The following is an 18,100-nucleotide window of genomic DNA, read 5'->3' on the forward strand; positions in this document are numbered from 1 at the left end:
ATGGATTGAACCAGGGCATGTGAAGTATCTGGGGTAAACCATGGAAAATTCTGTGGGGCCTGGATGTGGAAAGGGAGCTGTGGTTTCGGTGCATTATACATGACAGCTAGAGACTGAGTGTGAACGAATGTGGCCTTTGTTGTCTTTTCCTGGTGCTACCTCGTGCACATGCGGAGGGAGGGGGTTGTTATTTCATGTGTGGTGGGGTGGCGACAGGAATGAATAAGGGCAGACAGTATGAATTGTGTACATGTGTATATATGTATATGTCTGTGTGTGTATATATATGTGTATACGTTGAGATGTATAGGTATGTATATGTGCGTGTGTGGACGTGTATGTATATACATGAGTATATGGGTGGGTTGGGCCATTCTTTCATCTGTTTCCTTGCACTACCTCACTAATGCAGGAGACTGCAACAAAGTATAATAAATATAAAAATATCTAAAATGTACTCAGATGAAGTCCTTTGTGATACAATCAAGAGAAAGTGAGTCTGTATGTATTGTAATGGTGTCAATAAATTCCTTCTAATTTATATGTACATTTTTCATGCAAAACCTATCCTTCTACATTGGGGAGGTAGTGTTAGGAACAAACAATGGCCTCATTTGCACACATCTCATTTCTCTTATATAATGTACCAAGAACACAGTCTATGATCAACAGCCAAATTCATCAGACTATTCCATGGCTTAACTTAACCACTTCATACAACCTGTTTACCCCACTGACATGCCGCCCCATATATACCACTATGATCATGTTCATTCTGACCTATGCATGTCTCTCACCCTCCTGAATTTTTAGACTTCATTACTAAAAAATACAAAGGCATACAAAGAAATTCAATGAGCAACCCACTCAGAGTGAAAATCATACAGATGTTTTAAAGAAAAATACTTGTTAACTCTACATGAAAACAGAAAAACACAAACACAGTACTGTCAGTTGTAGACTAGAAGTATTCATCAAGTCTATTTTGAGACATTTATGGTGTTGCTTTCTGCTACTCTAAACCATTCAATACGCTAACAATCCTGTTGAACAATTCCTTTAACTCTTTCATTTCACCCTTCCAACTCTTTCTTAATCTTTCCCTTCCCCTTCATCCCACCACTTCTGAAATGTACATCTTCTCAGTCAGCCTTTCTTTGTTCATCCTCTCCACATGACAAAACCATCTCAGCACATCCTGGGAGCTCTCTCATTTATACAATCCTTACTAATGCACATCTCTCCTACACTTTCATTCCTTACATGATCAAAACATCTTACACCACATCTTACTGCCCTTTTGCATTTCATATCCAATACATCCACTTTCTTATGTTCCTTTGCATTCTAAGCCCACTCACATCCAAACAACACTGCTGGGAGTACTATACTATACAGACAATGACTTCTTTAAGACACTCCTCAGTGCATCAAGGATCTTAGCCCCCTCTCCCACATTATGCTTCGCTTCAGCCCTCGTGGTTTCAAGTGCTGCCACGTTCCTTCCCAGCTATCTGGAGCACTGCACTTCCTCCAAGTCCTCCCAATTCAAACTTATTCTTCATACATCCTGTCTCACATCTTTACTGCACCACCTTTCCTTACTTTTGTTCACATTAACTCTCAACTCTCCACTTTCATACACTCTTCCAAATTCTGTCTCCTACTTCTGCAGTTTATTTCTTGAATCTACCACCAAAGCCCACTCACATCCAAACAACACTGCTGGGAGTACTATACTATACAGACAATGACTTCTTTAAGACACTCCTCAGTGCATCAAGGATCTTAGCCCCCTCTCCCACATTATGCTTCGCTTCAGCCCTCATGGTTTCAAGTGCTGCCACGTTCCTTCCCAGCTATCTGGAGCACTGCACTTCCTCCAAGTCCTCCCAATTCAAACTTATTCTTCATACATCCTGTCTAACATCTTTACTGCACCACCTTTCCTTACTTTTGTTCACATTAACTCTCAACTCTCCACTTTCATACACTCTTCCAAATTCTGTCTCCTGCTTCTGCAGTTTATTTCTTGAATCTACCACCAAAGCCCTGTTACTTGCAAACAGCAACTGATTCACTTTCCATGCCTCCCTACCCCAAGTATACCGCAGACCTCTCCCTCACTCTATGACCCTTGGGGTCAACTCGCTCATTATCCTGTCCAACAGATTAGACAACCGTGATGACACTATGCATTCTTGATGAACACCGACCTTTAAGAAAAAACTCTAAAAATCCTCCCTTCCTACTCACATATATGCCTACTGTCCTGGGAAAAACTCTTTACTACATTTAATAACTTTCCATTTACCCAATATATTCATAGCAACTTTCTAAAGGATTCTCAGTCAACTCTATAATATGCTTTTCATAAATGCCACATACGATTCACTCTTTTTATCCAAGTATTTCTCACACAATTTCTTTAAAGCAACCACCTGATCCATACATCCTTTACTTCTCACCAATCAGATGTTCTGTGCAAGCCACCTACAATCTCTCCATCATGACTCACTCATATACATTACAAGATACCATTCGTCAGAATTATACCTCCTGTAATTTGCACCTCCACTTTTGCCCCTTTGCCTTTATATAGGGACCCTATGAAAAAAAAAGAAATATGTAAGGATGGTATCTGCATGGAAGGAGTCCATGATTGGGAATTATATAAGAGAAAATGGAGGGAGGCCAAAAGAAAGGCATGTGAATGGTGTGGAGAGGATAAAAGGGAAAATGAAAATGACTATGAAAGGAGCAGATGGGCAAGTGGTACAAGGAAGAGAAGAGAAAAAGAGATGGAGTGAGTATTTTGAGGGACCCTTGAATGCATCAAATGAAAGGATGATGGATGTGGTGTGTCTAGGACAAGGTGGGATCCACATACCGTCCTACTGACTGGTTTTGTGAAAAGAGAGGATACAAAGAATGCCTTGCATAAGATGAAGTGAGCCAAAGTTGCAGGAGTTGATGGAATTGCAGTTCAGTTTCTCAAAAAATGGGGGTGATACTGTTCCTGATTGGTTAGTCTGGTTATCATATGCTTGTATGCCCCAAAGTGAAGTGCCTGAGGACTAGCAGAATACAGGTACTAATCGATGTATATATATGAATATCAAGTATTCACTTGAAAGATTCAAGCATATCAACTTACATTAATTAATTCATTAATCACTGGATGATTGCAGATTCAGTTAACCTTACAGTAGTTGATTTATCAATCACTGAGCTGCATTACTGCAAGTTATTTGAGGTAGTCCTCTGAATGTATTGTGATACAATAAAACGAAGAAACTTCTTACTCTACCATTATGAATAATAAGGAAAATAAAAATCATCCAGCACATCAAAATCCTTCAAATTACTTACTACTGATACAACTGCAATCCATGCTTAAAGGCATCTTCAAGAAATGACTACACAAAAAAAATCCCAAACATCTGGAAACTTGCAAACAAAGTATCAGTCAAAAAGCCTCCAAACCATCTAAGTTCCCCTCCCCTTACCACCCAATATCAAATTTGTTTTCAGCACCCAAAATCTCTGTAGACATGATCCACAACAGAATCAGGCAAATTATTCCATTCTCACTCACACAATAACCTCACTACAACATAACCATGTCACATATCACACATCATATACAGGATGGCTTTAATGTCCTCCCCCCGAACACACACACACACACACACACACACACACACACACACACACAAACGCACACAGACATATACACACACACACACAGTGGCAACAGAGGGATGTCTGATCATTATCTTGTGAAGGCTAAGGTGAAGAGTTGTAGAGGTTTTCAGACAAAATGAGAGAATTTTGGGGTGAAGAGAGTGGTGAGAGTAAGTGAGCTTGGGAAGGAGACTTTTGTGAGAAAGTACATGGAGACACTGAGTGCAGAATGAAAAAAGGTGAGAGCAAAGGACATGGGGGGAGTGGGGGGGAATGGGATGTATTTAGGGAAGCAGTGATGGCTTGCGCAAAAGATGCTTGTGGCACGAGAAAAGTGGGAGGTGGGCAAATTGGAAAGGGTAGTGAGTGGTAGTTTGAAGAAGTAAGATTACTAGTGAAAGAGAAGAGAGGCATTTGGATGATTTTTGCATGGAAATAGTGTAAATGACTGGGTGATGCAGGAGTTCAAGGGAAAGGTGCAAGAGGTGAAAAAGAGGGCAAATGAGAGTTGGGGTGAGAGAGTATCATCAAATTTTAGGGAGAATAAAAAGATGTTTTGGAAGGAGGGAAATAAAGTGCATAAGACAAGAGAACAAATGGGAACATCGGTGAAGGGGGCAAATGGGGAGGTAATAACAAGCAGTGGGGATGTGAGGAGATGGAGTGAGTATTTTGAAGGTTTGTTGAATGGGTTAGATGATAGAGTGGCTGATATAGGGTGTTTTTGGTCGAGGTGGTGTGCGAAGTGAGAGGGTCAGGGAGAACGGTTTGGTAAGCAGAGAAGAGGTAGTGAAAGCTTTGCGGAAGATGAAAGCCAGCAAAGCAGCGGGTTTGGATGGTATTGCAGTGGAATTTATTAAAAAAAAGGGGGTGACTGTGTTGTTGACTGGTTGGTGAGGATATTTAATGTTTGTATGGCTCATGGTGAAGTGCCTGAGGATTGGTGGAATGCATGCATAGTGCCAGTGTACAAAGGCAAAAGGGATAAAGATGAGTGTTCAAATCACAGAGGTATAAGTTTGTTGAGTATTCCTAAGAAATTTTATGGCAGGGTATTGATTGAGAGGGTGAAGGCATGTACAGAGCATCAGATTGGGGAAGAGCAGTGTGATTTCACAAGTGGTAGAAGATGTGTGGATCAGTTGTTTGTTCTGAAGAATGTATGGGAGAAATACTTAGAAAAACAAATGGATTTGTATTTAGCATTTATGGATCTTATCCCTGGGGATAGGGGATTACGAATACTTCCCACGTATTCCCTGCGTGTCGTAGAAGGCGACTAAAAGGGGAGGGAGCGGGGGGCTGGAAATCCTCCCCCCTCTCTTTTTTTTCTTTTTTTTTTTTTAATTTTCCAAAAGAAGGAACAGAGGGGGCCAGGTGAGGATATTCCAAAAAAGGCCCAGTCCTCTGTTCTTAACGCTACCTCGCTAACGCGGGAAATGGCAAATAGTTTAAAAGAAAAAAAAATTTATGGATCTGGAGAAGGCATATGATAAAAGAGTTGATAGAGATGCTCTGTGGACAGTATTAAGAGTATATGGTATGGGAAGCAAGTTGCTAGAAGCAGTGAAAGGTTTTTATTGAAGATGTAAGGCATATGTATGAGTAGGAAGAGAGGAAAGTGAATGGTTGTCAGTGAATGTTGATTTGTGGTAGAGGTGCGTGATGTCTCCATGGTTGTTTAATTTGTTTATGGATGGTGTTGTTAGGGAGGTAAATACAAGAGTTTTGGAGAGAGGTGCAAGTGTGCAGTCTGTTGTGGTTTAGAGGGCTTGATAAGCGAATCAGTTTTTGTTCGCTGATGATACAGCAATGGTGGCTGATTCGATGAGAAGCTGCAGAAGCTGGTGACTGAGTTTGGTAAAAAGTGTGTGAAAGAAAAAAGCTGAGGGTAAGTGTGAATAAGAGCAAGGTTATTAGGTACAGTAGGGTTGAGGGACAAGTCAATTGGGAGGTTAGTTTGAATGGAGAAAAACCGGAGGAAGTGAGGTGTTTTAGATATCTGGGAGTGGATTTGGCAGCAGATGGAACCATGGAAGCGGAAAAGAGTCAGAGGGTGGGGGAAGGGGGCGAAAGTTCTGGGAGTGTTGAAAAATGTGTGGAAGGCAAGAGCATTATCTCAGAAAGCAAAATTGGGTATGTTTGAAGGAATAGTGGTTCCAACAATGTTACATGGTTGCAAGGTGTGGGCTATAGGTAGGGTTGTGCGGAGGCAGGTGGATGTATTGGAAATGAGATGCTTGAGGACAATATGTGGTGTGACGTGGTTTGATCGAGTAAGTAATGAAGGGGTAAAAGAGATGTGTGGTAATAAAAAGAGTGTGGTTGAGAGAGCAGAAGAGGGTATATTGAAATGGCTTGGTCACACAGAGGGAATGAGTGAGGAAAGATTGACAAAGAGGATATATGTGCCAGGTCAGAGGTGGAGGGAACGAGGAGAAATGGGAGACCAAATTGGAGGTGGAAGGATGGAGTGAAAAATATTTTGAGTGATCGGAGCCTGAACATGCAGGAAGGTGAAAGGTGTGCGAGGAATAGAGTGAATTGGAACGATGTGGTATACTAGGGTCGACATTCTGTCAATGGACTGAACCAGGGCATGTGAAGCGTCTGGGGTAAACCATGGAAAGTTTTGTGAATGTGGAAAGGGAGCTGTGGTTTCAGTGTATTATACATGACAGCTAGAGACTGAGTGTGAACGAATGTGACCTTTGTTGTTTTTTTCCTAACGCTAACTCACGCGCGTGCAGGGGGAGGGGGTTGTCATTTCATGTGTGGCGGGGTGGTGACGGGAATGAATAAAGGTAGCAAGTACAAATTATGTATATGCGTGTATATGTATGTCTGGGTATGTAAATATATGTATACACTGAAATGTATTGGTATGTATATGTGCGTGTGTGGACATGTATGTATATACATGTGTATTTGGGTGGGTTGGGCCATTCTTTCGTCTGTTTCCTTCCACTAGCTCGCTAATGCGGGAGACAGAGACAAAGTATGATAAATAAATAACTATATGCAAAAAAGATTTCACTTACTTACCAAGACAAGTCCCCATATGATTACATGAAGATACTGTAGGGCAGAGAAGGCATCTGTCCCTGTGTCTATATGATGGAGTACTGGCACTAAGAAACCTCCAGCAGGTAGCACAACCTGTAGGTAGTTAATGCATATAAAGGAAAATAAATATCAAAATTTTGACAATCTCAACATATCCCCTTCAAAAGAAACAAAGAAATGCATTCTCACTAAAGATGTATTTGTCTTTTAAACTTATGAAACTAAAATCATTTTGCAAATGGTTCATAATGCCTGTATATTTTCAAGATATTAAATTCTACCTCACTGATTTGGGAAACGGCGATAAATTGTAATATATATATATTGTTTCAAAAATGAAAGGCTTATTTATATGAAGAGACATGATTAATGTCTTAAGCTGGGGAGTTTAGTTCAAGCTACTCTACCGTAGGATTAACATTTGTGAGAAAACCCTAACACAGATGTTATATGACTAAAATCAAAATATGGCAATTCAACAATGATGCAAATGTACTCTGTACTATGAGCCTGCTACAATGATGCAATACAAGAGGAAATCCCCCTAAAATTTCAGACATGAGTACCTACCCACCTATAAAAGAGTACCTTCAATATTTTGCCATAAGGCTGGCTGTATACTTTGATTATTCAAAAATACTCTTATTCTCTTCCAAATTGTACACTGCACAGTTATCAACTTTGCATTTACCTTGGACCAATTTTAACTATTCATCTAGTCTTCTTCTAGAGGTTTCTGTGCTTCTTCCAAGTACTCTTTTACTTCACTAGGCACTTCACTTTTTTGCATGTCTCTCTTATATTTTGTTTCATATAATTTTGATACATTCTTTGGGAATCTTATGTTGGAATCTTATGTTGGGATGACTTAGTTCAAACAAGTTTTCTTTACTTCCTTCAATGTGCTGCAATGCAAATCATCAAGCATATTTCTCCTCTTTTTTAACATAAAGTTCCTTTCATCTTTCATAGCAATTCATATATTGTATTTCCTCAGTTATGTTTGTAATCACAAGCACATCCAACAACCCACCAATCTATCAATGTCAGATTACCTTCCTGGTGATCATAAAGTAGACAGTATTCATGTTTGACAAAGATTATATATGTGTCAGAGGTAAAGGGAACAAGGAGAAGCAGGAGACCAAATTGGAAGTAGAGGGATGGGATGAAAAAGATTTTGAGCGAACCATTGACAGCACATCGACCCTGATATACCACATTGTTCCAATTCACTCTATTCCTTGCACGCCTTTCACCCTCCTGCATGTTCAGGCCACAATTACTCAAAATCCTTTCCATTCCATCCTTCCACCTCCAATTTGGTGTCCCACTTCTCCTCATTCCCTCCATCTCTGACACATATATCCTCTTTCTCAATATCTTCACTCATTCTCTCCATACAACTACACCATTTCAATACAACCTCTTCTGGACTCTCAACCACACTCTTTTTATTACCACACATCTCTCTTACCCTTTCATTACTTACTCGATCAAACCACCTTACACCACATATTGTCCTCAAACATCTCATTTCCAACACATCCACCCTCCTCCACACAACCCTATCTATAGCCCACGCCTCGCAATCATATAACAATATTGGAACCACTATTCCTTCAAACATACCCATTTTTACTTTAAGAGATAATGTTCTTGCCTTCCACACATTTTTGAACACTCCCAGAACTTTTGCCCCCTCCCCCACCCTGTGATTCACTTCCACTTCCATGGTTCCATCCACTAAGAAATCCACTCCCAGATATCTAAAACACTTCACTTCCTCCAGTTTTTCTCCATTCAAACTAACCTCCCAATTGAATTGTCCCTCAACCCTACTATACCTAATAACTTTGCTCTTATTCACATTTACTCTACTTTCTTCTTTCACACACTTTACCATACTCAGTCACCAGCTTCTGCAGTTTCTCACCCGAATCAGCCACCAACGCTGTATCATCAACGAACAACAACTGACTCTCTTCCCAAGCTCTCTCATCCACAAAAGATGGCATACTTGCACCTCTCTCCAAAACTCTTCCATTCACCTCCCTAATAACCCCATTCATAAACAAATTAAACAACCATGGGGACATCACACTCCCCTGCTGCAAACCAACATTCACTGAGAACTAATCACTTTCCTCTCTTCCTACTCGTACATATGCCTTACATCCTCGATAAAAACTTTTCACTGCTTCAAGCAACTTGCCACCCACATCATATACTCTTAATATCTTCTACAGAGCATCTCTATCAACTCTATCATATGCCTTCACCAGATCCAAAAATGCTACATACAAATCCATTTGTTTTTCTAAAAATTTTTCACATACATTCTTGAAAGCAAACACCTGATCCACACACCTACCACTTCTGAAACCACACTGCTCTTCCCCAATCTGATGTTCCATACATGCCTTCACCCTCTCAATCATTACCTTCCCATATAATTTCCCAAAAATACTCAACAAACTTATACCTCTGTAATTTGAACATTCACCTTTATCCCCTTTGCCTTTGTACACTGGCACTATGCAGCCATTCCACCAATCCTCAGGCACTTCACCATGAGCCATACATACAATGAATATCCTCACCAACCAGTCAAAAACACAGTCATCCCCTTTTTTCATAAATTCCACTGCAATACCATCCAAACCCGCCACCTTCCTGGCTTTCATCTTCCGCAAAGCTTTCACTATCTCTTCTCTGTTTACCAAACCATTCTCCCTGACCCTCTCACTTCGCACATCACCTTGACCAAAACACCCAATGTCTGCCACTCTATCTTCTAACACATTCAACAAACCTTCAAAATACTCACTCCATCTCCTCACATCACTACTACTAGTTATTACCTTCCCATTAGCCCACTTCACTGATGTTCCCATTTGTTCTCTTGTCTTATGCACTCTATTTACCTCCTTCCCAAACATCTTTTTATTCTCCCTAAAATCTAATGATACTCTCCCACCCCAACTCTCATTTGCCCTTTTTCACCTATTTGTGCCTTTCTCTTGACCTCCTGCCTCTTTCTTTTATACATCTCCCAGTCATTTGCACTATTTCCATGCAAAAATCATCCAAATGCCTCTCTCTTCTCTTTCACTAATAATCTTACTTTTCATCCCACCACTTACTACCCTTTTTAATCTGCACACCTCCCAAGCTTCTCATGCCACAAGCATCTTTTGCGGAAGCCATCACTGCTTTCCTAAATACATCCCATTCCTCCCCTAATGTCCTTGGCTCTCACCTTTTCCATTCTGCACTCAATCTCTCCAGGTACTTCCTCACACAAGTCTCCTTCCCAAGCTCACTAACTCTCACCACTCTCTTCACCCCAATATTCTCTCTTCTTTTCTGAAAACCTTTACAAATCTTCACCTTTGCCTCCACAAGATAATGATCAGACGTCCCTCCAGTTGCACTTCTCAGCACATTAACATCCAAAAGTCGCTCTTTCACGTACCTATCAATTTACTAGTAATCAAATAACGCTCTCTGGCCATCTCTCCTACTTACATACGTATACTTATGTATATCTCTCTTTTTAAACCAGGTATTCCCAAGCACCAGTCCTTTTTTAGCACATAAATCTACAAGCTCTTCACCATTTCCATTTACAACACTGAACATCCCATGTACAACAATCATTCCCTCAACTGCCACATTACTCACCTTTTCATTCAAATCACTCATCACTATAACCTGGTCTCATGCATCAAAACTACCAACACACTCACTTAGCTGCTCCCAAAACACTTGCCTCTCATGATATTTCTTCTCATGTCCAGATGCATAGGCACCAATAATCACCCATCTCTCTCCATCAACTTTCAGGTTTACCCATATCAATCTAGAGTTTACTTTCTTACACTCTATCACATACTCCCACAACTCCTGTTTCAGTAGTGCTACTCCTTCCCTTGCTCTTGTCCTCTCACCAACCCCTGACTTTACTCCCAAAACATTCCCATACCACTCTTCCCCTTTACCCTTAAGCATTGTTTCACTCAGAGCCAAAACATCCAGGTCCCTTTCCTCAAACATACTACCTATCTCTCCTTTTTTCTCATCTTGGTTACATCCACAGACATTCAGTCTGAGCCTTTAAGGAGGATGAGCACTTCCCGCGTGACTCCCTCTTGTTTCCCCTTTTAGAAGGTTAAAATACAGAGGTGTTTTGGAAGGAGGTAGATAAAGTGCATAAGACAAGGGAATGGGCACTTCAGTGAAGGGGGCTAATGGGCAGGTGATAACAAGTAGTGGTGATGTGAGAAGGAGATGGAGTGAGTATTTTGAAGGTTTGTTGAATGTGTTTGATGATAGGGTGGCAGATATAGTGTGTTTTGGTCGAGGTGGTATGCAAAGTGAGAGGGTTAGGGAGAATGATTTGGTAAACAGAGAAGAGGTAGTAAAAGCTCTGTAGAAGATGAAAGCCGGCAAGGCAGTGGGTTCTGATGGTATTGCAGTGGAATTGATTAAAAAAGGGGGTGACTACTGTTGACTGGTTAGTAAGGTTATTTAATGTATGTATGACTCATGGTGAGGTGCCTGAGGATTGGAAGAATGCTTGCATAGGCCATTGTACAAAGGTAAAGGGGATAAAAGTGAGTTCTCAAATTACAGAGGTATAAGTTTGCTGAGTATTCCTGGGAAATTATATGGGAGGGTACTGATTGAGAGGGTGAAGGCATGTACAGAGCATCAGATTAGGGAAGAGCAGTGTGGTTTCAGAAGTGGTAGAGGATGTGTGGATCAGGTGTTTGCTTTGAAGAATGTATGTGAGAAATACTTAGAAAAGCAAATGGATTTGTATGTAGCATTTATGGATCTGGAGAAGGCATATGATAGAGTTGATAGAGATGCTCTGTGGAAGGTATTAAGAATATATGGTGTGGGAGGAAAGTTGTTAGAAGCAGTGAAAAGTTTTTATCGAGGATGTAAGGCATGTGTACGTGTAGGAAGAGAGGAAAGTGATTGGTTCTCAGTGAATTTAGGTTTGCGGCAGGGGTGTGTGATGTCTCCATGGTTGTTTAATTTGTTTATGGATGGGGTTGTTAGGGAGGTGAATGCAAGAGTTTTGGAAAGAGAGGCAAGTATGCAGTCTGTTGTGGATGAGAGAGCTTGGGAAGTGAGTCAGTTGTTCGCTGATGATAAAGCGCTGGTGGCTGATTCGTGTGAGAAACTGCCGAAACTGGTGGCGGAGTTTGGCAAAGTGTGTGAAAGAAGAAAGCTGAGAGTAAATGTGAATAAGAGCAAGGTTATTAGGTATAGTAGGGTCGAGGGACAAGTCAATTGGGAGGTAAGTTTGAATGGAGAAAACCTGGAGGAAGTGAAGTGTTTTAGATATCTGGGAGTGGATTTGGCAGCGGATGGAATCATGGAAGCAGAAGTGAATCATAGGGTGGGGGAGGGTACAAAGATTCTGGGAACGTTGAATAATGTGTGGAAGTCAAGAACATTATCTCGGAAAGCAAAAATGGGTATGTTTAGGAATAGTGGTTCCAACAATGTTATATGGTAGCGTGGCGTGTGCTGTAGATAGAATTGTGCGGAGGAGGGTGGATGTAATGGAAATGAGATGTTTGAGAACAATATGTGGTGTGAGGTGGTTTGATCTAGTAAGTAATGATAGGGTAAGAGAGATGTGTGGTAATAAAAAGAGAGTGGTTGAGAGAGCACAAGAGGGTGTTTTGATATGATTTGGTCACATGGAGAGAATGAGTGAGGAAAGATTGACAAAGAGGATATATGTGTCTGAGGTGGAGGGAATGAGGAGAAGTGGGAGACCAAATTGGAGGTGGAAAGATGGAGTGAAGAAGATTTTGAGTGATCGAGGCCTGAACATGCAGGAGAGTGAAAGGTGTGCAAGGAATAGTGAACTGGAACAATGTGGTATACAAGGGGTTGACGTGCTGTCAATGGATTGAACCAGGACATGTGAAGCGTCTGGGGTAAACCATGGAAAGTTCTGTGGGGCCTGGATGTGGAAAGTGAGCTGTGGTTTTGGTGCATTATTACATGACAGCGAGACTGAGTGTGAACGAAAGTGGCCTTTATTGTCTTTTCTTAGCGCTACCTAGCACACATGCAGGGGGAGGGGGTTGTTATTTCATGTGTGGCAGGGTGGCGATAGGAATGAATAAAGGCAGACAGTATGAATTATGTACATGTGTATATATGTATATGTCTGTGTGTGTATATGTATGTATACGTTGAGATGTATAGGTATGTATATTTGCGTGTGTGGACGTGTATGTATATACATGTGTATGTGGGTGGTTTGGGCCATTCTTTCGTCTGTTTGCTTGCGCTACCTCACTAATGCGGGGGACAGCAACAAAGCAAAATAAATAATATATTTTTTTTTTTTTTTTTTTATACTTTGTCGCTGTCTCCCGCGTTTGTGAGGTAGCGCAAGGAAACAGACGAAAGAAATGGCCCAACCCCCCCCCCCCCATACACATGTACATACACACGTCCACACACGCAAATATACATACCTACACAGCTTTCCATGGTTTACCCCAGACGCTTCACATGCCTTGATTCAATCCACTGACAGCACGTCAACCCCTGTATACCACATGGCTCCAATTCACTCTATTCCTTGCCCTCCTTTCACCCTCCTGCATGTTCAGGCCCCGATCACACAAAATCTTTTTCACTCCATCTTTCCACCTCCAATTTGGTCTCCCTCTTCTCCTCGTTCCCTCCACCTCCGACACATATATCCTCTTGGTCAATCTTTCCTCACTCATTCTCTCCATGTGCCCAAACCATTTCAAAACACCCTCTTCTGCTCTCTCAACCACGCTCTTTTTATTTTCCACACATATATATTTTCCCTGGGGATAGGGGAGAAAGAATACTTCCCACGTATTCCCTGCGTGTCGTAGAAGGCGACTAAAAGGGAAGGGAGCGGGGGGCTGGAAATCCTCCCCTCTCTCTTTTTTTTATTTTTTTCTTTTTTTCCAAAAGAAGGAACAGAGAAGAGGGCCAGGTGAGGATATTCCCTCAAAGGCCCAGTCCTCTGTTCTTAACGCTACCTCGCTATCGTGGGAAATGGCGAATAGTATGAAAAAAAAAAAAAAAAAAAAAAAAATATATATATATATATATATATATATATATATATATATATATATATATATATATATATATCTTTCTCACCTCACCTCGCAAACGCAGGAGACAGCGACAAAGCAAAAAAAAAAAAAAATATATATCTTTTTTTTTGCTTTGTCGCTGTCTCCCGCGTTTGCGAGGTAGCGCAAGGAAACATACGAAAGAAATGGCCCAACCCACCCCCATACACATGTATATACATACGTTCACACACACAAATATACATACCTACACAGCTTTCCATGGTTTACCCCAGACGCTTCACATGCCCTGATTCAATTCACTGAAAGCACGTCAACCCCGGTATACCACATCTATTCCTTGCCCTCCTTTCACCCTCCTGCATGTTCAGGCTCTGATCACACAAAATCTTTTTCACTCCATCTTTCTCCTTGTTCCCTCCACCTATGACACATATATCCTCTTGGTCAATCGTTCCTCACTCATTCTCTCCATGTGCCCAAACCATTTCAAAACACCCTCTTCTGCTCTCTCAACCACGCTCTTTTTATTTCCACACATCTCTCTTACCCTTACATTACTTACTTGATCAAACCACCTCACACCACACATTGTCCTCAAACATCTCATTTCCAGCACATCCATCCTCCTGCACACATCTCTATCCATAGCCCACGCCTCGCAACCATACAACATTGTTGGAACCACTATTCCTTCAAACATACCCATTTTTGCTTTCCGAGATAATGTTTTCGACTTCCACACATTCTTCAAGGCTCCCAGGATTTTCGCCCCCTCCCCCACCCTATGATCCACTTCCGCTTCCATGGTTCCATCCGCTGCCAGATCCACTCCCAGATATCTAAAACACTTTACTTCCTCCAGTTTTTCTCCATTCAAACTTACCTCCCAACTGACTTGACCCTCAACCCTACTGTACCTAACAAACTTGCTGTTATTCACCTTTACTCTTAACTTTCTTCTTTCACACACTTTACCAAACTCAGTCACCAGCTTCTGCAGTTTCTCACATGAATCAGCCACCAGCGCTGTATCATCAGCGAACAACAAGTGACTCACTTCCCAAGCTATCTCATCCCCAACAGACTTCATACTTGCCCCTCTTTCCAAAACTCTTGGATTCACCTCCCTAACAACCCCATCCATAAACAAATTAAACAACCATGGAGACATCACACACCCCTGCCGCAAACCTACATTCACTGAGAACCAATCACTTTCCTCTCTTCCTAGACATACACATGCCTTACATCCTCGATAAAATCTTTTCACTGCTTCTAACAACTTGCCACCCACACCACATATTCTTAATACCTTCCACAGAGCATCTCTATCAACTCTATCATATGCCTTCTCCAGATCCATAAATGCTACATACAAATCCATTTGCTTTTCTAAGTATTTCTCACATACATTCTTCAAAGCAAACACCTGATCCACACATCCTCTACCACTTCTGAAACCACACTGCTCTTCCCCAATCTGATGCTCTGTACATGCCTTCACCCTCTCAATCAGTACCCTCCCATATAATTTACATATAATATATATATATATATATATATATATATATATATATATATATATATTATATGTAAATTATATGGGAGGGTACTGATTGAGAGGGTGAAGGCATGTACAGAGCATCAGATTGGGGAAGAGCAGTGTGGTTTCAGAAGTGGTAGAGGATGTGTGGATCAGGTGTTTGCTTTGAAGAATGTATGTGAGAAATACTTAGAAAAGCAAATGGATTTGTATGTAGCATTTATGGATCTGGAGAAGGCATATGATAGAGTTGATAGAGATGCTCTGTGGAAGGTATTAAGAATATGTGGTGTGGGTGGCAAGTTGTTAGAAGCAGTGAAAAGATTTTATCGAGGATGTAAGGCATGTGTATGTCTAGGAAGAGAGGAAAGTGATTGGTTCTCAGTGAATGTAGGTTTGCGGCAGGGGTGTGTGATGTCTCCATGGTTGTTTAATTTGTTTATGGATGAGGTTGTTAGGGAGGTGAATGCAAGAGTTTTGGAAAGAGGGGCAAGAATGAAGTCTGTTGGGGATGAGAGAGCTTGGGAAGTGAGTCAGTTGTTGTTCGCTGATGATACAGCGCTGGTGGCTGATTCATGTAAGAAACTGCAGAAGCTGGTGACTGAGTTTGGTAAAGTGTGTGAAAGAAGAAAGTTAAGAGTAAATGTGAATAAGAGCAAGGTTATTACGTACAGTAGGGTTGAGGGTCAAGTCAATTGGGAGGTAAGTTTGAATGGAGAAAAGCTGGAGGAAGTGAAGTGTTTTAGATATCTGAGAGTGGATCTGGCAGCGGATGGAACCATGGAAGCGGAAGTGAATCATAGGGTGGGGGAGGGGGCGAGAATTCTGGGAGCCTGGAAGAATGTTTGGAAGTCGAGAACATTATCTCGGAAAGCAAAAATGGGTATGTTTGAAGGAATAGTGGTTCCAACAATGTTGTATGGTTGCGAGGTTTGGGCTATGGATAGAGTTGTGCGCAGGAGGATGGATGTGCTGGAAATGAGATGTTTGAGGACAATATGTGGTGTGAGGTGGTTTGATCGAGTAAGAAATGTAAGGGTGAGAGAGATGTGTGGAAATAAAAAGAGTGGTTGAGAGAGCAGAAGATGGTGTTTTGAAATGGTTTGGCCACATGGAGAGAATGAGTGGGGAAAGATTGACCAAGAGGATATATGTGTCAGAGGTGGAGGGAACGAGGAGAAGTGGGAGACCAAATTGGAGGTGGAAAGATGGAGTGAAAAAGATTTTGAGTGATCGGGGCCTGAACATGCAGGAGGGTGAAAGGCGTGCAAGGAATAGAGTGAATTGGAACGATGTGGTATACCGGGGTCGACGTGCTGTCAATGGATTGAACCAGGGCATGTGAAGCGTCTGGGGTAAACCATGCAAAGTGTGTGGGGCCTGGATGTGGAAAGGGAGCTGTGGTTTCGGTGCATTATTACATGACAGCTAGAGACTGAGTGTCAACGAATGGGGCCTTTGGTGTTTTTCCTAGCGCTACCTCGCACCCATGAGGGGGGAGGGGGTTGTTATTCCATGTGTGGCGAGGTGGCGATTGGCAAATAAAGGCAGACAGTGTGAACTGTGTACATGTGTATATATGTATATGTCTGTGTGTGTATATATATGTGTACATTGAGATGTATAGGTATGTATATTGTGCGTGTGTGGACATGTACGTATATACATGTGAATGTGGGCGGGTTGGGCCATTCTTTCGTCTGTTTCCTTGCGCTACCTCGCTAACGTGGGAGACAGCGACAAAGCAAAATAAAAAATAATAAGTAAGAAAAAATATATATATATATATATATATATATATATATATATATATATATATATATATATGTGTGTGTGTCGTAGAAGGCAACTAAAAGGGAAGGGAGCAAGGGGCTGAAAATCCTTCCCTCTCTTTTTTTTTGTTTTTTTTTTTTCCAAAAGAAGGAACAGAGAAGGGGGTCAGGTGAGGATATTCCCTCTAAGGCCCAGTCCTCTGTTCTTAACGCTACCTCGCTAATGTGGGAAATGGCGAATAGTGTGAAAGAAAGAAGAAAGAATATATATATATATATATATATATATATATATTTATTTATTTATTATATATAATTATTCTAGGACCAACTTTTGTGAAAGAGTCCTGGTGTTACCCCGGACCTTTGCAAGGCTCCTGCAGTTCAAGACTGTGCTGCTTCCAGTAGTAAGAAAATGTTGATTCCCTTGGAGTGAAAATTTGTTTGACAGAACTGTACTTCCACACAGCCACACTAAAGATGACTTTTCACTCACAGTGTAACTTCTTGCAAGCAGAGCCCAATAACACCTTAGTTTTTATCTATGTGTATTGAAATGGTTTGGTCACATGGAGAGAATGAGTGAGGAAAGATTGACAAAGAGGATATATGTTTCAGAGGTGGAGGGAATGAGGAGAAGTAGGAGACCAAATTGGAGGTGGAAAGATGGAGTGAAGGAGATTTTGAGTGATCGGGGTCTGAGCATGCAGGGGGGGGGGGGGGGGGGTGCGGGGAGTGGAGTGAGTTGGAACAATGTGGTATACCGGGGTCAACGTGCTGTCGTTGGATTGAGCCAGGGCATGTGAAGCGTCTGGGGTAAACCATGGAAAGTTCTGTGGGGCCTGGATGTGGAAGGGGAACTGTGGTTTCAGTGCATTATACATGACAGCTACAGACTGAGTGTGAAC

At 41.5% G+C, this 18,100-nt stretch overlaps 1 protein-coding gene across 1 annotated transcript in view; it reads right to left on the reverse strand.

Annotated features, from left to right (window-relative positions):
- Positions 1–18,100, reverse strand: part of LOC139750328 (transmembrane protein 192) — a 118,888-nt gene that overhangs the window by 77,002 nt on the left and 23,786 nt on the right. Inside the window, exon 2 of the mRNA XM_071665006.1 lies at positions 6,733–6,846. Coding sequence (XP_071521107.1) covers positions 6,733–6,846 — 114 coding nt within the window. The remainder of the gene's footprint in view (positions 1–6,732; positions 6,847–18,100) is intronic.

This window comes from Panulirus ornatus, chromosome 9, assembly GCF_036320965.1.
Source record: "Panulirus ornatus isolate Po-2019 chromosome 9, ASM3632096v1, whole genome shotgun sequence".
Lineage (NCBI taxonomy): Eukaryota > Metazoa > Arthropoda > Malacostraca > Decapoda > Palinuridae > Panulirus > Panulirus ornatus.